Source organism: Cibotium barometz, chromosome 16, assembly GCF_041138505.1.
Source record: "Cibotium barometz isolate CiBa-2024 chromosome 16, ASM4113850v1, whole genome shotgun sequence".
Taxonomy (NCBI): domain Eukaryota; kingdom Viridiplantae; phylum Streptophyta; class Polypodiopsida; order Cyatheales; family Cibotiaceae; genus Cibotium; species Cibotium barometz.
Window position 1 is genome coordinate 39,993,747 of NC_141061.1, and position 25,443 is coordinate 40,019,189.

Sequence of the window (25,443 nt, forward strand, 5' to 3'; positions counted from 1 at the left end):
CAGGCTGATGCAGAAGCCCAACCGAGAGGAGTGACATTAGACAGAGCCACCGAGCTATGCAGAGCCCAACGCCACCGACATAGTGGCCACCACCCATGCTCATGTCACTTCAGGAGGATCAGAGCCATCATTTCCCACCACCGCAGGACTTTCTCCTACCCTATCACAACCTTACTACATTGGGTAGCGTGTTGAAGTGCCCTATGCGAGATAGTATTGGCTGATGTGAGAGCTTGAGGTCCTTTGTTTTTTTCACGGATATTTTCTTTTAGTTTTACTTTCACTATCATGACCATGGACATGATGTAACATTTTGGTCTCATAGGTCATTTTGGCCTTTTGAAGACGATAATAAAACTTTCTTTCTCGGATTGTGGTTGGCCAGCTGCACGTATCTTCACACCTCCTTCAGATAGAGACATGGAGAGATGAGAGGATACCCAGGACAAGATCTACAGATTGTGCCCGCGAGAGGTTGTGTCCAAGGAGCACCACATTTGCCATTGCCCACTATACTACGAGATCCGGGGGAGATTTCATTGCCTTTTTCATAGAGAGCTTTGGGCCTCTAGACAAGATCATAGACTATCCAGTTTAGTGCTGCTTCGGACTCTTCCTCCTTGAGCTTCGTCGACATAGACAGTTACTCATCAAAGTGTCCCCGACCACGACACTGCCCACACTCCCTCCAGCAACCGACCCGACGACCACGGGAGGATAGGCCACAAGACCCACCTCCCATAGTGGAGCCCAAAGCCTTGGCTACACCACCTTCTACCCAACCACACCTTGGAGCCATCCTCGATCAAGCCACTACACTCCAGCGATCCCGGCACGCCCGACCTCTAGGACTCCGACCCCACCCCACCCATCAGCTCTCCAAATTCAGGAGACTTTTGAGCGTGGTGTAGGGTCACTTTCCCACACCCTATGGATCAAGCGAGCCTATCGACTCTACTTATCTCTCTCGTGCTGGATAGCTTGGACAGGCCACTCCCAATACCAAAGGAGAGACTTATTCAGCTGATGTGAGAGAGGCTCATGGATATTCATAGATTGATGTTTTAAATCAGGATTGGATATACATCACTCCGTCTCCACACATCATTGTATACATTTTGTTGTTGTTGTGTTTTATTGTACACTTTTTGATCTCATAAACCCTTTGGGTCTTTCGTAGATGATTAATATAACTCTAACTCTATTGGGGTCCGATGCTCCTCTCATGTTGCATGTTCATGTTCCTGGTATTCCATGATGCGATTTCCATGGATAGTTTTGTATCACTCTAGTGAGATAGTTTTGTTCGTTTCTATTTTATTTTTCGTTCCATGATGAGATATGCCATGGACATTATTGTATCACTTTGGTCTCATAGGCCCATTGGGTCTTGTCTTTAGTGGACGCTTAATCTCTTTTGCGAAAGGCAGCGATGCAAGAAAATCTAATCCCTCTGAATGTTGGACATAGTATATGTCATGGCCCTGTAAAAATGGAACAGTACAAGTGTGGGCATGGTGGTTGCAGAGTCAGAATATTTTATGATTCACATGGGGGTTGCTCGGACAGAGTTTAAGATGTGTGGACATCCCTAGTGGCCCTAGGGAACTTTTAAAGTTTGGGGCCCTAAGGATTATTTTGGGGAGGAGCCACTTTTGGAGTGTTTTCTCTCTCCTCTCTCTCTCTCTTCCCTTTTGGGAAATCGTGGAGTTCTCAAGCGCATACACACAAGCGTGGAAAAACAGAGGAAGGAGGCGGCTGCTGTTTTCTATGTGCTGCTGCTGTTTTCTTCTGCATAATCAGCTGTACTTCCCACGTGTGCAGTCCGTACAGTGCAAGTACAGGCGGCTGCTGAAGTCTGCTGCAAGCGCTGTGTTCTCTGCTGGATTCTCTGCGCACAGGCCCTGTACAGGCTGTACCAGCAAGTACACAGCCAGTACCAAACTGTACGACTGCCGTACAGTGTACGGACAGCCAAGTACAGCAAGTACAGTTGCTGCAGGCGGTGCAGACAGGAGCTGGACAGGCCTGGTTACACAGATTCAGGCGACCCGAATCAGGACAGCAGGCTGCTTGTGCAAGTACAACTCCTGGCACGTATCCCGAGGTGGTACAGACGGGTACAGTGCTGTTTTTCAGATCTGTATTTTCAAGGACAGCATAAGAGTGAACATCAGGAGGAGGGTACAAGCAAGTACAAGCACATGTGTGAAGCAGGGTTGTGGATACAAGTGTCTGCAAGTACAAATTGGTACCGGTGTTTCCTCCAGTGCTGTTTCACGAGCTGAATTTGGTAAGCTCCGTTTCTGTTCATCTATCTCTCTTTCTACTGCTTGATGTCTGTTTGCAAATATGAGTTATCTGGCCCCTTGTGAGAGGAGGGGTATGGCAGATTGACAAGGGTTGAGACAGAGTTTGGATAGCACATGTATGTATGAGCTGAGATGATGTATCATGCACTTGAGTTATGCCAGATGTATGCTCATGGCTGGCCTGCTTAGTGGTCTTGGCTGATCAGAGGGAGGCACAGTGTGTTATTGTGGAACACAGATCTGTGTGCATAGATCCTCTGTGCTAAGAGGGATTGTGGGCCGTCAGATTGGACATACAGGTGTAAACTCTTGGCTGATCTTTGTGTTGTACTCAGCCATTCATATTATTATAATTGAATAAAGAAATACCGCAAGGGGCGCCAAGCTTTGGGGCCAACAGGTGTCGCTGTGTTTTCAGATTTGGGCACTCTAGCTCCAATCTGCTTTGTTTCACATCTAGACTACAAGTGGACGGGTGATTGCTAATCTACCGCACTCTGGTTTTCTATCAGAGGCCGGTTTCAAGGTTCGGTCGCCGGGACCAATCATCAACTTTCTGAAGGGGGTGAGCTCGTGGTTGCTTTGAAGAAAGCCATCGCTGAAAATTCAGCAAATATGTCTGATACAGAGGATGAGTACTTCTATCATGAAGAAGAAGAGCAAGAGACTTCTCCTGAGAGAGATGTATCTGAGGATATTTTTGCAGGAGAACAGGCTGCAGATGTTGAGCCTTATGAGGATGTAACACAGCCAGAAGATGTGCATGGTAAAGAGGATGATGATGCTCGGTTCAAAGATCGTTTGGCTAGTGTTATGGATACTTTTATGCAGCTCACACAGAGCGAGAGATTTGCTGAATTTATGAGATCTCACACAGAGCCCCGCACAGAGCCCCAGAAAAAGAAGAAGAAGGTTCGTTCGAAGAATCTTCCACAGGGTCATAGTGGTGCCATCCCACAGGAACCATCTTTTGGCCACTTTCCGAATATGCAGCATGCTTATGGTGCAAACTCTCAGAGTTCCTTCTATGGACAGCCACCTATTCCTCAGCAGAATATGCATCCAGGTTATTTTGGTGGTGGCTCGGTGTTCCAATCCATGACTGGGGGTTACCCTCAGGGAGGCATGGGTATGTATGGGCCTTTTGGAGCCAATTTTCAGCCTGGCATGCAAGGGAATATGTATGGTGGTATGCAGTCCGGTATGCAAGGAAATATGTTTGGAAGCATGCAACCTGGGATGCAAGGCAATATGTTTGGTGGTATGCAGCCAGGTATGCATAATGGAATGTTTGGAAACATGGCTGGAATGTATGGTATGCCTGGCATGGGAATGGGAAATGTTGACCCAATGATGGGTATGAATGTTGGGGGCAGCAATCTTGCGAAACCACTTCCATATGATAATCTAACGCCTATGGGAAAGGCGAAGGATTACAAGGAAGGGGGAGCTGCAATGAAGTTTGACACTTTCAGTGGGGCCAAGGATAAATTGAAAGCACTTACCTTTTTACAGCAGTTTGATGCTGCTTTTTCTAGTGGGAATTACACAGAGTCCTCTAAGGTGAGGAAAGCTGCCACTTTTCTCAAGGGCAATGCTTTGCAGTGGTGGTCTACTCTTCTTTTGCAGGGCATAGCACCCACCACATGGGTTCAATTCAAACAGGTTTTCTCTTCCGTATGGCTCACATCTACATTTGAGGTGGATGTAATGACCGCATGGCACAAGCTGGATGCTTCAAAGTGTGATAGTTTGGAGGATTATAACAAGAAGTTTTGGGAAGCTCTACTCCCAGTGACTTCTTATCGTGCCGTGCCATTATCTGAGCAGGTAGAGAAGTATTGTTGTGGGCTGCCCAAAGAGGTACGAGATTATTGTATAAAGACAAGAGTAACGAACATGTCACAGATGATTGAAAATGCTATGCCAGCTAATGCGTTACTCACAGGTGGTTCATCTGGGTTTAAAGGCAGTAAGAAATTAAGCAAGAAAGCTGAAAAATTTGGGCATGCTTCTCGTGATGCTAAAGGGTCTTCAGAGACAAAGTATAAGAAGTTGCCAATGCCCAAGAGGACTTCTGAGGAAAGACAGGCTTTGAGAGATGCTCAAAAGTGGTTTTACTGTACTGAAGAGGGGCATATGTCATTCAATTGTCCCAAAAGAACGTCCAAAAAGGACCCTGACAATAAAGGAGAGCCCAAGCCAAAGAAACCAAAGCCTTCTGCAGGCTTAGTTCCTGATCTTGTGGGGGAGCAGCTAGGTGGTGAAGCTACAGAGTTGTGCAGGGCATGGGGCAAAGTGAGAGATCAGAATGCTTTGATCTTCTTTGACACAGGTGCTAGAGCCAACTTCATTTCACCAGATTTGGCTGGCCGATTGGGGATTCGCGCAGAGGAGATGGGGCCGTTACATGAGGCTAATATGGCTTGTCCAGGGTATGCATAACCCGTTACTCCTATCATTGGGAAGCTTCGGCTTCATTTGCAGGGTTATGTGGACAGCGAGGAGTTCTTCATCATGCCTTTGGCTGTGATGTTTTGTTGGGGATGCCATGGTGCCACAGGGTACATGCGGTGGTGGATACTTACAATAGGAAATTCACTCTGACTCATAGAGGGAAAGAGCATGTATTGGATGTAAAACTCAAAGGGGAATCTGTTCCTATTGTATCCGCTTCGGCGATTTCATCAGTAATGAAAAAGCATCTTTCCGCGTACTTGATTTATGTAAAGGATGCACAGGATGATGAGTCTAAGTCTAATTTGTCTATGTTAGATAAGGACAGGACTGATTTCTTAAGTGGGTTTCAAGACTGTTTTTTCGAGTCATTGCCAGGAGAATTACCTTCTGAGAGGCCAGAAGATCATGCCATAGATCTGATTCCTGGTAGTACTCCACCGAATAGACCGCCGTACCGTGTTAGTGCAGCCCAACAGGAAGAGATTATGAGTCAGGTGCAGGAGCTTTTGAATAAGGGATTGATTCAGCCTAGCTCATCACCCTTTTGCTCACCTATGCTCTTAGTGCAGAAGAAGGATGGTTCTTGGCGCATGTGTATTGATTACAGGGCGCTGAACAAGAATACCATCAAGAATCGATTCCCCATACCGCTTACAGGGCTCCACAATTTTTAGTCGTATTGACTTGAAAAGCGGGTATCATCAGATACGCATTAGACCCGAGGATGTGCATAAGACAGCATTCCGAACCACGTTTGGGTTGTATGAGTTCTTGGTTATGCCCTTTGGTTTGACGAATGCGCCTGCCACATTTAACAGAATGATGGACAGGATTTTCAAGCCTCATAGAGAGTTTGTGGGCACATTCTTTGATGATATGATTGTGCATTCACGAACTGAGGAAGAGCATAGAACGCATTTGGCCATTGTGTTTGCAGAACTCAGAAACCATAGGTTGGTGGTTAATGGCAAGAAGAGTGAGTTTTTCTTGCAGGAGATACATTTCTTGGGGCATATTGTGTCTGGTCATGGAGTCCGTATGGATCCAGCAAAGGTGGAAGCAATACTTAATTGGCCAGCTTTGAGGACCGTGCATGATGTACGCAGCTTTCTAGGATTGTGTTCCTATTATAGGCGTTACATACGGCACTTTGCTGAAATTGCTTCGCCTCTTCATGCTTTGACGAAGAACGCAACTCCGTTTAGATGGGCTGATTGGGAAATTACAGCATTCAAAAAGCTCAAAGAAAAGCTTACTTCGGACCCAGTATTGGTGTTACCGGACCTCCGAAAGGCTTTTGTTGTCCAGTGTGATGCATGTGGAAGTAGCATTGGTGCAGTTCTCATGCAAGAGGGACATGTGATAGCCTATGAGAGTAGAGTTTTGCAAGATGCTGAGAAGCATTTACAGGTGTATGAGAAAGAGATGTTGGCTGTAATTCACGCTCTTTCTACATGGAAACACTACTTGCTTGGGGCTGATTTCACTGTGCAGACAGATCATCAGACCTTGCGATATTTCCTCACGCAGACTAAGCTTTCAGAGAAGCATATGCGTTGGGCAAACTTTTTGTCAATGTTTCACTTTCAGATTGTGCATGTGGAAGGCAAAAAGAATGTAGTGGCAGATGCTTTGTCACGCAAGCCACAGGTCTCTGCAGTTTCACTTGCTTATCATCATGAGCTTGATGAAATGAAAGAGCAGTATGCCCATGATGAGGACTTTGAAAGGTTGTATGATCAGATGTCTGAGGGTCAGCGGCATGAGCACTATACTTTCAGAGATGGGTTTTTATTGATGCATGGCAGACTGTGTGTTACCAGGCCATTGCGACTCAAGGTTATGATTGAAAGTCATGCTCCACTGTATGCAGGTCATAGAGGTATTGACGCCACGGTCAAAGCAGTGGAGACTTTCTTTTATTGGCCAACCTTGAGAAGAGATGTTGATGCCTTTGTGAGGCAATGCATCGTATGTCAGAAGGTAAAGTTTGACCGTCAGAAGACACCAGGGTTATTACAGCCTTTACCTATTCCGAATAGACCTTGGGAGAGCATTGCCATGGATTTTGTATTTGATCTTCCACGGACACAAACGGGAAATGATGGCATCTGGACTATCATATGCAAGTTCAGTAAGCAGGCACATTTCATTCCCGTGCGGAAGACAATTAAAGTGGATCATATGGTGAAGTTGTTCATGGCGAACATCTTCAAGTATCATGGCTTGCCTACGTCTATCATTAGTGACCGTGATCCACGGATGACGAGTTTGTTTTGGAGAGGGTTGTTGACAACATGGGTACAACTCTCAAGTTTTCATTGTCATTTCATCCCCAGACAGATGGTCAGTCAGAAGAGGCTAACTCTACAGTGTTGGATCTTCTCAAGTGTTATGTGTCAGAGCACAAGCAACAATGGGAAAAGTATCTTCCTTTGGTGGAGTTTGCATATAACAACACTGTACATAGCTCAACAGGCAAGGCGCCTTTTGAGATTGTAGAAGGAGGGAAGAAGGTACCACCCATTTTGCATACAAAGGATAAGATCTTTGAGGCTGATCAGTATGTGGAGAGCTTGGATGAAGCTTATCAGAGAGTTAAGTTGGCCCTCCAGAAAACTCAGCAGAAGCAAAAGAAAGCCGCAGACCGTCACAGACGTGATTTACAGTTTGCATTGGGTGATTGGGTTCTTTTGCGTTTTGAAAAGGCTGGACTCAAGAAGATGAAGGGTAAAGAGCGCTTATTCCCTAAGTTGAGCATGCGATATTATGGGCCTTTTCAGGTTTTGGAAAAGATTGGTGAGGTAACCTATCGTTTGAAGTTACCAGATCACTGGAGGATTCACAATGCTTTTCACGTGAGTCTTCTTAGACCTTTCCGTGGGGATGTGCCTGAGGATGTATTAGATGAGGCTCAGCCGGAAGTTGAGGAACTTGATGAGGTTCTGATTCCAGAGCAGATACTGGCACATAAAGAAAGGAAGGTACGAGGTAAAGTTTCCCGTCGCTATCTTGTGAAGTTCAAGAACTATTCACCGATGGATGCGAAGTGGATGGAGGAAGGTGACTTAACAGATTCACCTCAGGTTTTGCAGCTTTATCTCGATGCCTTTGAGTTAGAGCCGACTCTTATTGTGGCTCATTCAGGTTCAGCAGAGCATGGGTCTGGAGCATTACCTGATGCTCAAGAGGGGGGTAGCACCTCCACTCCCTTGATACAGACAGGCTCAGATGACATCTAGAGGTCGCTTGGTGCAGTTTTTATCTCACCCGAAGGTACTGAGGCTGACAGTACATCTGTTTATGGGACTTCTATGATATATGTGTACTAGTCACATGAGATTTTTGTGGATATGTATGGTTCACAGTGGTATACAACTTGGACTATTACTATGCCATTGGTTTGCAGTGAATGTTGATACATGTGTATGGCTTAGAGAGATTGGGACGCTGATCTTGCCATATTGTATATTTCACTTTGGATATTTTGATGCATCACCAGAATGCAATCGAGGACGCTTGCCATTTTTCAAGAGGGGGGTATGTCATGGCCCTGTGAAAATGGAACAGTACAAGTGTGGGCATGGTGGTTGCAGAGTCAGAATATTTTATGATTCACATGGGGGGTGCCCGGACAGAGTTTAAGATGTGTGGACATCCCTAGGTGTGAAGGGGGGAACTAGAAACATTAAACTTTAATGTTTATTAAAGTTTGCCCCTAGGCCTTAGTGGCCCTAGGGAGCTTTTAAAGTTTGGGGCCCTAAGGATTATTTTGGGGAGGAGCCACTTTTGGAGTGTTTTCTCTCTCCTCTCTCTCTTTCTTCCCTTTTGGGAAATCGTGGAGTTCTCAAGCGCATACACACAAGCGTGGAAAAACAGAGGAAGGAGGCGGCTGCTGTTTTCTGTGTGCTGCTGCTGTTTTCTTCTGCATAATCAGCTGTACTTCCCACGTGTGCAGTCCGTACAGTGCAAGTACAGGCGGCTACTGAAGTCTGCTGCAAGCGTTGTGTTCTCTGCTGCTGGATTCTCTGCGCACAGGCCCTGTACAGGCTGTACCAGCAAGTACACAGCCAGTACCAAACTGTGCGACTGCCGTACAGTGTACGGACAGCCAGGTACAGCAAGTACAGTTGCTGCAGGCGGTGCAGACAGGAGCTGGACAGGCCTGGTTACACAGATTCAGGCGACCAGAATCAGGACAGCAGGCTGCTTGTGCAAGTACAACTCCTGGCACGTATCCCGAGGTGGTACAGACGGGTACAGTGCTGTTTTTCAGATCTGTATTTTCAAGGACAGCATAAGAGTGAACATCAGGAGGAGGGTACAAGCAAGTACAAGCACATGTGTGAAGCAGGGTTGTGGATACAAGTGCTTGCAAGTACAGATTGGTACCGGTGTTTCCTCCCGTGCTGTTTCACGAGCTGAATTTGGTAAGCTCCGTTTCTGTTCATCTATCTCTCTTTCTACTGCTTGATGTCTGTTGCAGATATGAGTTATCTGGCCCCTTGTGAGAGGAGGGGTATGGCAGATTGACAAGGGTTGAGACAGAGTTTGGACAGCACATGTATGTATGAGCTGAGATGATGTATCATGCACTTGAGTTATGCCAGATGTATGCTCATGGCTGGCCTGCTTAGTGGTCTTGGCTGATCAGAGGGAGGCACAGTGTGTTATTGTGGAACACAGATCTGTGTGCATAGATCCTCTGTGCTAAGAGGGATTGTGGGCTGTCAGATTGGACATACAGGTGTAAACTCTTGGCTGATCTTTGTGTTGTACTCAGCCATTCATATTATTATAATTGAATAAAGAAATACCGCAAGGGGCGCCAAGCTTTGGGGCCAACAGGTGTCGTTGTGTTTTCAGATTTGGGCACTCTAGCTCCAATCTGCTTTGTTTCACATCTAGACTACAAGTGGACGGGTGATTGCTAATCTACCGCACTCTGGTTTTCTATCAGAGGCCGGTTTCAGTATACATATGCCTTTTCTCTTCAAGTAAACACATGCCAAAGACATGGATGGATATGGAGTTTGCTGAGTAAATCCAAGGGTTTTTTTTTCCCATTGGATTAGTATGGATTGCAAGGTAGGTTGTACATATGAAGTTCTTCTTCAAGTTTCCACCATAGGTATGCCAAGAGCAAAGCAAAAAGGAGGTCCAGAACAGTTCAAGAAATCAGAATAGGTACAATTCAGAAATCAAGGATTTAGACCAAGATCTTGAACCAAATTCAAATCTGATCTTATGGGTGCCTGTCTCACGACCAGGTATCACAGCATCTCGGATTCTAACCAAGCCTAACCTGACCATGCGGTTGAGTCGTATGCGTGAAGCATCTCTCTCTGGCCAAACAATGGCACGCGACTCCACAAATGTTTCGAATTGCAAAGAGTTCAAAAGTAGTCTTTCATGACCAGGATCCCACTGAGCCAATAGTAGAACTTCATGCCAAGAAAGGAGAATATGCGATAAAATGTGAGATGAGCGAATATGGACAGGATGAGCTGCATTCACAATGTCCCACCATGAAGCCTGCACACGTGTCCGTCCATGTGATAATCCCTCCAACTCAATCAAGTCACGAGCCATGAATACCCAAGGCTGCTCCTGCAAACACATATCCTGAAAAAGCTCCCACCTACGCGCCACCATATGCAAGCGGACATCCAGTAAAGCAGCCCCACCCATTCTTTTGGGGCGTCGTAATGTGATTCCAAGCTATCCATGTTTGACCCATAATATTTCCTTGCCTCTTCCACAGCATAAACCGAATGGGAGCAACCCAACGGAGAAGAGATTTCTGCATCCAAGGTAGCAAAGGCAAAAAATAGGAAATCATGCTAAGCATAATAACCTGAGCTACCTTAACCCTCATGTACCCTTCCAATACACAAATTTATAAGACTTAAATCTCTCTCTCTCTCTCTCTCTCTCTCTCTCTCTCTCACACACACACACACTTTTTTGTGAAACCACTCCTTCATTAAGGAATATATGGTACATTCATAGCTGTCCCAAGGTGGGACAGTTATGGTCTTTGTGGACGATCTACCATGCACGAAATCAGCAGATTTTCTACCATGAGGAGATCATATGCTTCGCTTTTTTGAGGACTCTCTTTACCTTTCACTCCAAGATTCTTTTGATCTCGGAGATCTTTCCTTTCAACAGTTGGAGGTGTTTTCTAAGAGGAAGTATACTTTTCTGGGGTGTAGTGCATCCAATGAGTGCTGAAAAGCCCCGCTCCAATGAATTTCGCAAAAGAGTTCCCTCTATTTGGAGGTCTGCCCGACCAAGAAAGATGACAAAGGAGCATTTGCCAGTCATGTATATAAGCGTGGTGGAATAAGGGAAGCTCACAATCCGGCCTTCATATCTTCCAAATATGACGTCTTGGTCGGAAACTATCCAATCCCCAAAAGCCTTTGTTTTCATTGTCGCAATCAAATGTGCCAACATCAAAGTCCAAGGTTGCTTTTGGTGAAGGAATTCAAGAAGTAGAGTTACCTTTCTTGCAATGACATGGTAGCGAATATTGAGTATATTCAGATGTCCATGCATTTTGGGAGTGCATAGAAGTTCTTTTTTGAGCAATCTGACGGCCTTTCTATCTGTTTTTGTCCACCATAAACATTCCAAAGCTTTGGACATGAAACTATCAATATTCTTATTTGACCAAGGCACACGAGGCAAGTGAACTGAACATAGATGGATTGGACAATACGCAGCCATACATGCAATAGTTATGTCAATAGATTCCAATACTCGATCTTGTGATTCAGCTTCTCCATAACCCATTGCATTTCTTGCTTGAGAGGCACTTTCCATCCAATAGGATATCCGGGATGCATGCAGGATGCCGTACGATTTGGTTTGGAGACAATATGAGTCTTGGCCAAAGAATGGAATGCTAGTCACATTCTTTAAGAGGCAACAACTTCGACTTAGTGAAATTAACCTTCAATCCAACAGCTAATCCATTTAGCTTCAACACATCTATGATTGTTGTGTGTTCCTGGGAAAGAAGAAGGAATCATTTGCATACGCTTGGCTAACAAATTGACTGGCTCATGTAATGTCAATACCATGTAGCCTCTCTTATACAATCAAATTGTCCATGTACAAAGAGCATTGGGTGAGTAGCTATGGCGTAAAGCAAGGCACTCAATAGACATCCTTGTCTATTGAGCAACAAATTCAACGTAGTGAAATTAACCTTCAATCCAGCAACTAATCCATTTAGCTTCAACACATCTATGATTGCATTGACATCATGTTGTGTGTTCCTGGGAAAGGTGTGTTTATCAGTGTGTGTGTGTGTGTGTAAAGGCTCTGGCCTGCGACCTGCTCGCTTCTGGCCTGCGACCTGCTCGCTCTGCGTAACGCTTGTGTGAGAGAGAACCTGTTCGCTTCTGGCCTGCGACCTGCTCGCTTCTGGCCTGCGACCTGCTCGCTTCTCACCTGCGTACTGCTTGCCTGCGTAACTTCTCGTGTGTGTGTCCTGATTTCAACGTGCGACCTGATTGCCTCCTCATCTACGACTTGCGACCTGCTCTCTGCATCTTCCATCTTGTTCCTTGCGACCCGTTTTTTCGCTTCCTGTGCTTTGTGTCTGCTTATTGTAACCAGTCGATTTTTGCCTTTTGTTTCTCCTCTCTGTACATCACCTTCTCAGTGTGTGTGTGTGTGTGTGTGTGTGTGTGTGTGTGTGTGTGTGTGTGTGAGAAGTGAGATCGCGAGACTGTCTGAGAGCTGCCCATGCAGCGCCGCCTTCTGCCCTTTGCTGCCTCTGCAGCGCTAGCCGTGTGCCGCCGGTTGTCTGCACTCTCTGTTCGCCTATCCAGCCTCTCGTCGTCTCTCCTATTTCAAGCGCCTACTACTGTCAGCCCTCTTGCGGTGTGTCCTCCTTTCTTCCAGGTGCGACTGTGCGTGTGTGTGTGTGAGTGTGTGTTGCACGCGCCTGGTTTTTATCGCCGGGACTGTCCTGCCTCATGCCCCTTGCTGCACGATTCAGTCTTTCCCTACCATACTTTTCCCATAACTCTATAGTGTCCTTTTTGCAGTTTTTCTCTGCCGCTTTCTTGCACTTTTTCTGCATTACTGTTCTATTCCACTTTCCTTCTTGCCTTCGTAACCTCACAGCCACCTTCTGTCAATATCAGCCCGTTCCTTTTCACAGCCTTTCCCTTTCCGTGGTTCTATCAATGGCTTCAGCCTTAGATGTTTGTACATATGCCCGAAAAGAAAGATCTGCAGATGCTAAGCGCCGCCTATCAGAGCCGGCTTTACAAGATGATGCATTTACATTGGAAGCTCAGTATGTGTTTGATACCCTTAAGGATGACTTTCAGCAGTCACGACAGGAATGGGGCAAACCGATTCCAGAGGTCACCTACAAATTGAAGTTGCCGTCCCCGGTAAACCCTCTCAGAAAGTTGTCTCAAACTGCGGTTATAATATTCTTTCCAGGAAGAATCCCTGCGGCCAGCGATGTCGCGCAGTGGATTAAGTCCATCCTTGGAGGATGCTTTGTAGAGGGAGTGTATTTTGCTTCCAGAGGCTTTTATGAGGTGCATTTATCAGATGCTTCATGCAAGCAGAGGCTTCTTGAGTTCTCTCCCCTGTTTTATGGGAGGCAAATGGTACATGCTATGCCCTGGTCCCCAAACAAGGACTATCAAAGTCTTATACGGCATCACTGCCCTGTATGGGTTGAGGTTGCAAACTTCCCGGACTATATGCGTGAAGAGTTGCCTGGCCTGGCTGCTTCCTTGGGACAGGTCATTTGTCCACCACGCCCCATGGGAAACCGTAACAAGTTCTGCATTCTCTGGGACCCTGACATACCTACTCCTCCTTCTATTGCGGTGGAAGTTGAGGGAGTGCAATTGGGCAAAAAGTATTTTGAATTGAAGTGGGGTGTGTTTGCAGGTGCTTGTTTTGCCTGTCACACAAGTTTGGGCATCTAGCCTCTGAATGCCCAATGGTTCTGCATCAGCCCCCCCAAATGCCTTGCCGCCGCAGACACGGGAAAAGAATGAGAATTTGCAAGTCAAGACAGCAAATACAAATGGAGCAAAGAATGCAAAATCATTCAATCAGATGCCCGCACTTCCAGGAAAAGGAAAATTTAAAGGGAAAGAGAAGATGAAGGAAACTGTGGGGATTGATCAGGATGGTTTTAAACAACCCAAGAAGGTGGTTGTATTGAAGCAACGCCCCCTTCAATCTCGTCAATGGGATGCTTCTTCTCCCGCACCAGGACAAACTTCTACTTCAGCCTCTACTCCTATCCTTCAAAATTGGGTGGGCGTACTGAAGAAGGGCATCCCCATATGTGATTCAGAAGAAGAGGAAAATGCTATGTCTTTCATGGGCAATGAAGGCATGCAGCCTATGCAGGCAGAGGCCTAGCCTCTCTGATGTATGGTTCTTATCCTCACACTCGGCTGTACATACCTTTTCATGCTTCAAACACTTAAGTGCTTTACATACAATGTACAGAGCCTCTGCAATGTCTCAAAGTGGAGGCTTTTCTGGATTTATGTACATAAAATGCAGCCAGATATTGTTTGTTTGCAAGAGCATAATCAACACTCCATGGCTGGACAACATGGTTTTTTGCACGGTTATGATATATACTATGCTGGTACTGCTACCTATTCAGGTGTATGCATACTGGTTAGACATGAATTGCAGCCTCAGTTGGCCTTCAATGACAATAGTGGCAGATGGATAGTAATACAATGCAATGTTAATGGTGATATTTTTGAGTTTGCATCACTCTATGCCCCCCAGACCTCTGCCGTGAGGGCTTCTTTATGCAGATATCCATGGAGATCCAATGCATTCATCTGTGGGGATTTTAATAATTCCCCTCTGCCTAGATATAATACCACTTCACGATCTCATATGCTATCATTGGAAAGGCACAAATGGGATGACATGCTTCTTTCTGTGCAGGCTGAAGATTTATGGATACTTCTCCAAGGGTCAGTCCCTGGATATACTTTTCATCATAATGCACTTACTACGTATTGGGCAAGGCTTGACAGATGGTATCTGTTTTATCCACAACAATTTGCAGATTTTAGCCCTCATCTCCTTATAGATTTCTCATTGGGCTTGTCAGATCATGCTCCATTGTGGATGAATTTGCAGCTTGGCATGCCTCTGGATGATTTGCCATTTCTCTCCAGTAGACTATTGCATGTTAATCGGGCTTATTTTCAACATCACAATTTTCAGCAAATGATCAGATTGGCCATTCATCCTTTGCCAGTTCATGCCCAGGAGGACATGAATTATGCTTGGGACAGCTTCGTCTCTCGTATTCAGAATGTCATTAGGGAGTATGGCAAATGGCATATGACAAAATGGAGGAATGAGGTTAAATGGGCAAAAAGGACAGCACAATATTTGACTGAATTTTCTCAGTCGAGGCCACTCTCTGACTCAGAAAAGGATTCCCTTTCACATGCACAATTTAAACTTGCTGTTAATGATCAGAGGAAATTGCACAAATGGCAGATTAGGGCAAGAATGAAGCCCCTCTTGGATAAGGGCTGCTCTTCAAAATCCTTTTTCTAGGGCTTGCATGCTACTCGAAATAAAAATTCATGTCTAAGGGTTAGGAAACTGGATGGCTCTTGGACTCACTCTTTCTCTGATCTCCAAGACGAATGTCATAATTATTTCCAGAAATTGTTTTCTGCTCCTTGTTCCCCATCTAATCAAGTGACTGATGCCAGGACTGAATTTCTTCAATATGTTTCTGGAATAGTTGAAATGGATGATGCTCTTACCTTGGAAAGGCCTTTTACTGACACAGAACTTGATAATGCGTTGTTCCACCTCAACAAATACAAGTCCCCTGGCTGGGATGGCCTCACAGTGGAATTTTATATTTCTTTTTGGGATGATTTGAAAGAGGTCCTTTTGCAAATGATCAATGTGGCCTGGGAAGAAAATCAGTTGCCGCACTCTTGGAAGCATGGTATAGTCAAGCTTGTCCCCAAAAAACATCTGTGTGATCATATATCAGATTGGAGGCCTATTACTTTGATGCCTGTACTTTACAAACTTATTGCCAAAATGATTGTACATAGGCTTCACAGGATATTGCATGCAGGACTTCATCCTCATCAGTATGGTTTTGTGCCGCGAAGACAAATCCATGACAATATATCCAATGCCTTGACTGCAATTGAATATGCTAAGTATTCGCATCAAGATGTGCTTATATTGCAGGTGGATATTGCCAAGGCATTTGACAATGTTCAATGGGATTTCATCTCTCAGATCATGACAAAGTTGGGGTTTGGTCCCAAGATGGCAAATGCTGTTTACTGGCTTTATTCTGGCTCTACTGCTCAGTGCATTCTTGGGCGCCATCTGTCTCGGCGGTCATGGATATTGGGTCGATCAGTTAGACAAGGCTGCCCTCTCAGTGCTCTCTTCTATGCCATTGTGACCCATCCTCTTTTGATGTATCTTGATCATCTTACAAACACAGGACAGATGACTAGTCTCAAAATCCCAGGGGCTACATCTTTTTTGGCACAAGCATATGCTGATGATTCCTTCTTCATGCCACAGATGCCGCCTGATGCCTTGCCCATCCCAATGCAAAATAAGGACACTCCTGGTCCTTCAGGGGTTAAAAACAAAAGTATAAAGACTCCTGTTATGCCTCAAGAAAAAGGCAAAGTGCCAGTCTCTTCTAATATCAATGTAGCTGTGGTTAATCCCTCTACTTCTTCACCAAAAGGAAAAGAAAAGACACTTCAAGAAACTTCTCAGCCACCACGCAGGACAATTATCCCCAGGCGTCCTTTGCCTTCTAGAACTTGGAATGGAGCCTCCTCCAGTGGGCATACCCCGAAAGAAAATTCTGGAATTGGCATCACCTGGGCTACTGTAACTGCAAGTCGTACTCTGTTTCCCGAAGAAGAGGCTGCTAGCTTGCTAGCCACCCGTCTCATAGATATTCCTCCTCCTGATCGGGGTGCAGACCTTGTGGAGGAAATGCAAGCTTGAGCTACTTTTTTTGTTCATACTGTACATACACTATAAATATGATGTCATATATCACAGTTTTGACTCTCAATGTACAGGGTTTGTGTGACCCTAAAAAGTGGAAGATGGTTTGGGCATATTTGAAGCGTATGCAGCCAGATATCGTTGCTCTTCAGGAACACAATCAACATCACTACGCTGGACAGCAAGGCCATTATGCTGGTTATGATATTTTTTATGCAGGCCACCATGCCTTTTCAGGTGTACTTTTTCTTGTGAAACATCATTTGCAGCCAGTCATGGCATTTAATGACCTCCAAGGCAGTTATGCAGTGCTTTATTCAGGGTGAAATCTTTGAATTTGCATCAATATATGCACCTCAATCCTCTCAGGCTAGAGGACAGATATGGCAACAAATGAAATTGTACCCTTGGAGACAGAAAGCATTCATATGTGGAGATTTCAATAATGCCCCTCAACCTGGTGATAATACATCCGGTCGTACACATATGCTTGCTACTGAGAGGTCTTCGTGGACAGATTTTGTAGCAACGCTTAATCTGATTGATATTTGGAAAGAATCTCAGCCTCTGATGCCTGGGTATACCTTCCAACATAATGCACAATCCACTTACAAAGCTCGATTGGATCGATGGTATCAGCTTGATCCGTTTCATTATGATACTCTCACGACCAAATTGTGGGTGGATTATACATTTACATATTCAGATCATGTACCCTTATGGCTCAGAGTTCATCTGCACGACATGCCCGATGACAGATTGCCACTTCGAAGGTTGCTTATCATCAATAATAGTTACTTGGAGCATGATGCATTCAAAGCACTGATACTTGAGGCCTGTCAGCCACTCTTTCCTCAATCTTTCATTGACTTGGATTATGCATGGATAGCTTTTATTGCTCGCATGCAATCAGTCATCCGTGATTATGGTAAACAGTATCTGAGAGGTTGGAGACAGACTTTGCTTATGCTAAGCAAACATGCCAATCGTTAATCGAGCTTAGTCATCTTCGCTCCCTAACTTTGGCTGAAGCCAATTCTTTATGTCAAGCTCGTCACTGTATTCAGGTAAATGATCATCGAAAGCTTGTCAAATGGGAGATACGGGCACGACAACAGGCGCTTTTGGACAAAGGCTACTCTTCCAAAGAATTTTTCAAGAGTTTACATTCCAGAAAACAAGCTGCATCTATATGTCGCACTTTAATTTCAGATGACACGTGGACCTCCACCCGAGCACAATTGGCTGCGACTTGTGTTGCCCATTTCTCCTCTCAATTTGGTGAGGATGATTCTCACGCCATGGAAGTGTATGATGCACGTCATCAGTTATTACAGCATGTATCCCCCATCCTTTCTGCTACTCAGGCACAACAACTAGAAACAAAATTCTCTGAACAAGAACTGTCTGATGCAATCAGGTCTTGTGGCCGATGGAAAGCTCCAGGATGGGATGGCCTTACAGTTGAATTTTTTCTTGCATATTGGGACACCCTCAAATTACCTTTGCTGCGTATGGTAAACATTGCCTGGAAGACAAGGCAAATGCCAGCTTCCTGGAAAAAAGGATTAGTGAAGCTGTTGCCTAAAAAACACTTATGTCAGTCTTTGGCAGATTGGAAACCAATTACCCTTATGCCGGTGATATACAAGATTATCAGTAAAATGGTTGTCGATCGCATTAAGGGTTACTTGAATGATGGACTCCATTCTGCACAGTATGGATTTATTCCTCGGTCCGCAGGCACATTACAGATAACATTGCAAATGCTTATATTGGCATTGAATATGCCAAATACACGCAGCAGGATGTCTTATTATTGCAAGTGGATATTGCTAAGGCTTTTGATACTATTAAATGGGGGTTCATTCAAGAAACCATGCGTGCTCTGGGATTTGGAGAAAAAATGCAGAATATCATTTACTGGCTTTATGCTGATAGCCAGGCGGCTTGTATATTGTCAGGAGATCTCTCAGAATCATGGACTTTGCATCGTTCAGTTAGGCAGGGATGCCCTTTAAGTGCTCTTTTGTATGCTATAGCGACGCATCCCATGCTTCTTTATATGGATCATTTGGTTGATACTAGCAGTCTTCATGGATTGGACATTCAGAATAGACGTCAGTTGGTTGCTCAAGCATATGCTGACGATTCTTTTTTTCTTCCTCGCAATACACATCAGGATCTCTCTACTTTGATGCAGGCTTTTTGTTTGCACTTGCGGCTGGCCTACAAATCAATTTTCAAAAATCTAAATTGCTGCCTCTGCATTCAAAACAGTGGCATAATTTGCTATGGCCAGGGGAAATAGTTCACTCCACTCATTTGATTCGGCATTTGGGATATCCTTTGGGATGGACAGTCACTCGCCGTCAACAAACAGATTGGGTCTTGACAAAGCTCAAGAAAAAGTTGGAATATTGGAAACTTGCAACATGGCCATTGCATGTTCGTTTACGGATTCTCCAATCCATCTTGGTTGCCTATATTCAGTTCTACCTTCCTCTCATCAGGTTTTCTCAGGGGAAGCTGAAATTATTTATGTCCACCATCTTGGAGATATTCTGGAGATCGAAGCAGGAGAAAAAGAGTGTACGTTTGCTTTCGGCAAATCGTTTGTGTACCCCTAAAATGCATGGAGGCTTGAATATCCTTAATTTACAGGTGCATATTCTTGCCCACAGAGGTAAACTGATGCTTCAATTTCTGGAAGGCACTCAGCCTTGGACAGCGATGATCCGTCATTTGTTACTTCATCTGACGACTTCGGCTTTTGGCCATTGGCAACCTACTCATTGGGATTTTATTCTTGGTTACATTACTGGCAAAATTAAGGGCTGTCCTCTCATTTCTGGCTTACTTGCTGATTGGAAGCTTGTCCTTTCAAATTTAAAATGGAATGGTCGTGGCTCCTTACAAGGCAACTCTCTCCGCGCTGAGAGCATCCACTGGTCCAAAGCATTTTCAGTTCCCCTGGCGGTGCAAGAACCCCGGCGTTCATATTTTCTCCACTCAAAGGGTGTTACCTCTGTGGGAGATGTCATCCATCCTGATGGCTCCCCTCTTTCTTTTCCACAGGCTGCTGCACATTATGGCTTGGGACCTCATTATCGTCGTCTTTGGCGTGATATAATTCAGATGCTTCAGCCCTTTTTGCCGATTCCACTGTTGGAAATTCGAGATCGCCTGCAGGATTGGACTATCTCCTCTTTTGATTCTTCATGCCATCCCTTGAGGCTATCTGATATTACAGTTGCTGGTCTGTATAAACATTTGTTGCCATTGCCTTGGGTTTCTGAACGGGCAAATCTCTTCTGGCATATGCATCGGTTATCTTGGTGGTGGAAAAGACGATTGCGATCTCTTTGGCAGTCGAAGCTTCCTCTTCGACAACAGCTCTTTTTGTGGCGCATTCTTTTGGCTGTTATTCCCTCAGGACAGTTTCTGGCACGCAGACATATATCCTCATCCACTTGCCATAGATGCTCTGCTTCCAGGGAGACAATCATTCATATTTTTTGGAGCTGTCCTTCTTCTCGTCAGTTTTTTCTTCCTCTCATCCAGCTTCTACGGGCTAGATTTCCAAATATGATATTTGGAAAGTTTTTCTGGCTGTTTGGTATTCATTTGCCCATACCAGAGTTCACTCTTTTCTTCTCATGGGTGCGCTACTGGGCTTTATGGACACTATGGAAAGTTCGCAACCATGGAGTTTTTGGTGATGCGGCTTTTTCAACATTTTCTTTCTTTCGGTACTCCCTGCATCAATCTTTCTTCGATTGCATGCAAGTTGACCAAATAGATCATGATGTATATTTGTCTTATATTGACATCTTCAGTTGATGTACTTTGGGACTATCTACTTTGGATAGTCATCTTGTAAATCTAATATACTTATGATTCCACAAAAAGAAAAAAAGTGTGTTCCTGGGAAAGAAGAAGGAATCAATTGCATACGCTTGACTAACAAATTGACTGGCTCATGTAATGTCAATACCATGTAGCCTCCCTTATACAATCAAATTGTCCATGTACAAAGAGCATCGGGTGAGTAGCTATGGCGTAAAGCAAGGCACTCAATAGACATCCTTGTCTTGCGGATCGCCAAGCTTCCATGGATGAGAGAGTTCATTCCAAATAATACATTTGGTTGTCCCTTCCTCATACGGCTAGTATATGATATTCCTCGTTTTTGGACCAAAACCCATTTTGTCCATCACTTGAGCTATGAATTGCCATTGAACTGTGTCGAATGCCTTTTCAATATCTATTTGCCTTATGAGTACATCCTGATTTGTGTATTTAGCATATTCAATGCCTATGTAGGCATTTGCAATGTTATCCATGATTTGTTGCCTAGGCACAAAACCATATTGAGCAGGGTGCAGCCCATCATAAAGGACATCTTTCAATATGTTTACTAGCATTTTAGCAACTAGCTTGTAAATGACAAGCATAAGGGTGATAGGTCTCCAATCTGTCGGTTTATCACATAGCTGTTTTTTAAGGAGCAAACGCACTAGCCCTTTCTTCTAAGAGGTCGGAAGCATACAAGAGTGCCAACAAATATTAATCATATAAAGCACTTCATGTTTGAGTGAATCCCAATACTCAAGAAGGAACTCTACTCCTCTCAGAAGCACATTAGAGTGCCAACAAATATTAATCATATAAAGCACTTCATTTTTGAGTGAATCCCAATACTCAAGAAAGAACTCTATTGTAAAGTCATCCCAGCCAGGAGATTTTCATTTCCCTAAACCATGTAGGGCATCATGCAACTCTTCCTCTGTAAAAGACACTTCCATTTCCATTGCTTTCTGAGGTGTAACAATTTGGTTAACCTGCAGCAAAAGAGCGCGATGCGCATGCAGGGTTTCTTGCGATGGCTGTGTAGGGGCTGCAAAAAGGGCAATAAAGTGGTTCAATACTTCTGTCCCTAGTTGATGTTTATTGTGAGTCCAGTGCCCATTGTCCTTTTTGAGTTCCTTTTTGAGTCTATGAATGGACTAACTCTTCTTGGAAGTATACATATTCTTAAAGAAGGCCTTTGAAGAGCAACCTTTATCCTTGAGAGTTTTTTTGTCTTGCCCTCATTGGCCATTTTTGAAGTTTCTTGGCATCATTGCGTTTCAGGCAATTTTGGGTCTCTAGAAGATCATCCTGTTCTTGAGCATTTGGTTAAAGCAAGTGGGCAAGGGTTGTCCTAAGCTCTCTTTCCGAATCTTTGGCCCAATCCCTATTGTAAATAAGCTCAATGATGTCTCCATGAAGTTGAAGTTGCCAGACCGTTGGACTATGCATGATGTCTTCCATGTTGGTTGAAGCCTTATGTTGGACCATCATTGCAAGAGGTTCTGGATTAGCAACAGCATGAAGTGGTCGACGAAGCAGAGGTTATCGAGCCCGAGAATGTTCTCCTCTATGAGTGGAAGCATGGTTCCGGTCGAAGACTTAGACAGTTCTACACCAAGTTTAGAGAGACCGAGGCACTCACGAAGCCATTTGGCTTGATGAGGAATTCTTCCAAGAGTCATATTCGTTTCGTCGTATTCGGCAGCACTTTAGGATTCCTCGGACATTTAAACCACTATGGGTTGACATCATGCATGCAGTTGAGCCTTTTACTCCATTGCCTCGGCCATCTGCAGATCAGCCTTGGCTTGATTGGGCACTATGTAAATCTGGTGACTTGATATCACTTTCAGCTAACCAAGTCTATCATAAGCTCGTATCAGAGAAAGATTGGGTTTCAGCCAAGGCCAATAAGGTGTGGGTTTCAGCCAAGGCCAATAAGGTGTGGGGATTGTACAAGTCTAAATCATGGTGGCAGAAAACTCTTATGCGTGGTTGGCAGTCTAAACTCCCTTACCAAGGTAAGGTTTTCATTTGGAGGATGTTGGTGGGAGGGTTACCTACACGGGATCAGCTCAGCAGTCGTAAAATTACATTGGCCTCTTGCTTCTTCTGCACGACATGCACTGAAACAGTTATGCATCTATTCATGAGTTGTCCAGTGGCCCGTCAGATTTGGTCTTTTGTCTCTTGCGTTTGGGAGGCAGTAGAGAGGTCTACTGTTTCGGCTCATCAGTGGATATTTGGGATTTGTCCTCAAGTCATTACTTCGGACAGTCACCTTGTGATATTCCATTTCCTTAGATGGATAGGACTTTGGCATATTTGGACTACACGGAATGGGTTCATCTTTGATTCCTTGTCTGGAATACATGGGCACATTCTACGTATCCGCGGTTTGCTGCTTTGGCAGTTTTCTTCTCTTCTCTCAGCTCAACTGGATGCAGATGTTATTTCGTTATGGTCTACGGTGGCTCGGCTGGCTCATCTTTGATGCTTTTATCTGGGATGCTTATTTGGCTAGGAGGCTTTCTTATTAGTGTACAGATTTGCATGGTCATGATCCTTTAGAGGATCTTTTGTGGGGGTTTTTTGGGGCCATAGGTTCTGTGTGAGCCATGTGGCTGATGTACATTTTTATATATAATATAAAACACCATTTCACCCCCCAAAAAAAAAAAAAAAAAAAAAAAAAAAAAAGAGAGAGAGAGATTTAAGTCTTATCAATACCTTGATCTCCTAAGGGGCTAGTACAACCCTGAGTAATCAATAATGTGAGGCGTTCATTAAAATTTTTTGACAAAGTAGAATGCAATCTTTCTATCATGTAAACTACTAATCTAAGTTTCAAACCATCAGCTTCATCGTGCAAAATGTAGACTAGAAGATATAGCATTCCTGATCATGTCATCGTAGTGCTTGTGAGTATGTGCAAGCTTAATTTGTCAAGGCACAGCTGCACACCATGATCAATGACTTGTGGTTTGGGAGTCCACTCAGTGAAGCACGTAAAGCAAGCATCGACTACTTTTAAAGATAGAATTTTGTAAAAACCAAGCATCGACTACTTTTAAAGATAGAATTTTGTAAAAACCAAGCTTTGAATTACACAGCAAAAGCATATTGGAAAATCATTAGTTTTTTTTATGGACTAATTCTAGCGCCACATCTTTTATGATCACTACAAACTTGGTGTAGGGCATGTGAATTACATCAAGCACGATAAACACATCGGGTCTGATCCCCAATGCCCCCAGAGCATCTGCTTGTGATGAGTTGCGAGGAAACCCATCTAGCAACCACCCTTTCCCTTGCGCAGCAGCTTCGCTAAGTTTTTCTTTCACCATCTGCATAGAACAGATGCCGTGACACAAGATACAACAACCATCTTCAAAATAGACTCCTTGTACTAATTGAAGAGCACTTACTTGAATCACTATTTCATCCGGCACCAACTGGCCCTTGGCCATGAAGTCCTTGGCCTTCAGCCCGCTTTCGGTCCCAGCGGCCACCTCAGCTCTCAAGAGGTCTCCAGTTGAGATATGGAGCAAGGCGTACTGCAAAAGGTCCGACAATGTGGATTGGATGGTGGTGATGGTGGTGGTGGTGGTAGTGGGGCAAAGCGCATACCTTGTCAACGAGGAATTCACATTGGGTTCCCTTGCCAGAAGCTGGTGCTCCGGATATCATCACCCTCAAGGGCTCCTCTTTGGCCTTTGCTTGCGCCGAAACCTGGGGCCAAAAGGCGTTGAGGTGAGACAGGCCAGAGAAGGAACGTCCAGCACACACGAAGCATTAAGCACTCACGCATTCGATCTTGGAGGTGCCCCCGTTCTTATGCCGCAACACAAGTGCACGGCGAGGAGCTCTGGGTGAAAAGCTCGTGGCGGTAAGCGCAAGAACACGTGCATTTTTGTTTCTTCGTAAGCGCGGGGAGGCAATGGAGGACAACGACGAAGACGACGATGGAGAACGAGAGAGCTTTTGCTGCCCGCTGCTGCTGCTGCTGCTGCTGCTGGAGCACCACCAGTGGGCGGTGGCGGTGGCGGCCATGGGTGCCACCTCCTCCTCCCCTCCCCCTCCCCGAAAATAATGAAAACGATGATTACTAGCAGCCGCTCTTCGTGCTTGCTCCTGGTGGAGATGGCAAACGGATGAAGGCCTTACCCAAATAGCGTGAAATCCAAATTATATGATTTATTATCTCCAACATAGTCTCAATCAAATGTTTTTTTTGTGTCGCATTAATTAAATCATTAATGTTACATGGATGAGGTTCTATAGTAAGGCTTGAACAACACTAGTACTAGACCCTCGCGCTGCTATAGCCTACCTACTTGCCTCTTGGCATTACACTCCTACCATGTGGCACGTGGTTAGAGAGGAGCTCTTAAACTTGCCATGTGGTAGATATGGGATTAGTTTCCCACATTGTTGCTCCAGCAGATGTGTTGTCTTGAGAAGAGAGAGCATGCAAGTCATAAACCTAAGCATAGAAATAAAACTCAACAATCACCTTGAAATAATATTTCAATTGCCCTATGTACCAACTTGTGAGCTTATATTCTAATGTGAGTGACTATATGTGTGAATACACTCATAGTGTGAGATGTGCATATGTTTTGTTGGGATGAACACTACTATAAATATGTATGTGTACATGTTTGTGAGTTCACATCTCTCTCTCTCTCTCTCTCTCTCTCTCTCTCACACACACACACACACACACACGTATGCGCCCGCACGTGCACCCTCTCATACACATATACTC

The 25,443-nt window shown here is 44.6% G+C and overlaps 1 protein-coding gene across 2 annotated transcripts in view; it reads right to left on the minus strand.

Annotated features, from left to right (window-relative positions):
* The window catches only part of LOC147630642 (adenylate kinase family protein), a 140,407-nt gene extending 115,568 nt beyond the window's left edge, over positions 1-24,839 (minus strand). For both annotated transcript variants that reach the window (XM_086810572.1, XM_086810571.1), the window contains exons 1-4: positions 24,480-24,839; positions 24,303-24,404; positions 24,101-24,229; positions 23,885-24,019 (exon numbers count right to left, since the gene is read on the minus strand). In XM_086810572.1, coding sequence (XP_086666698.1) covers positions 23,885-24,019; positions 24,101-24,229; positions 24,303-24,404; positions 24,480-24,725 — 612 coding nt within the window. In that variant the 5' untranslated portion in view covers positions 24,726-24,839. The remainder of the gene's footprint in view (positions 1-23,884; positions 24,020-24,100; positions 24,230-24,302; positions 24,405-24,479) is intronic.
* Positions 24,840-25,443: the final 604 nt, after the last annotated feature.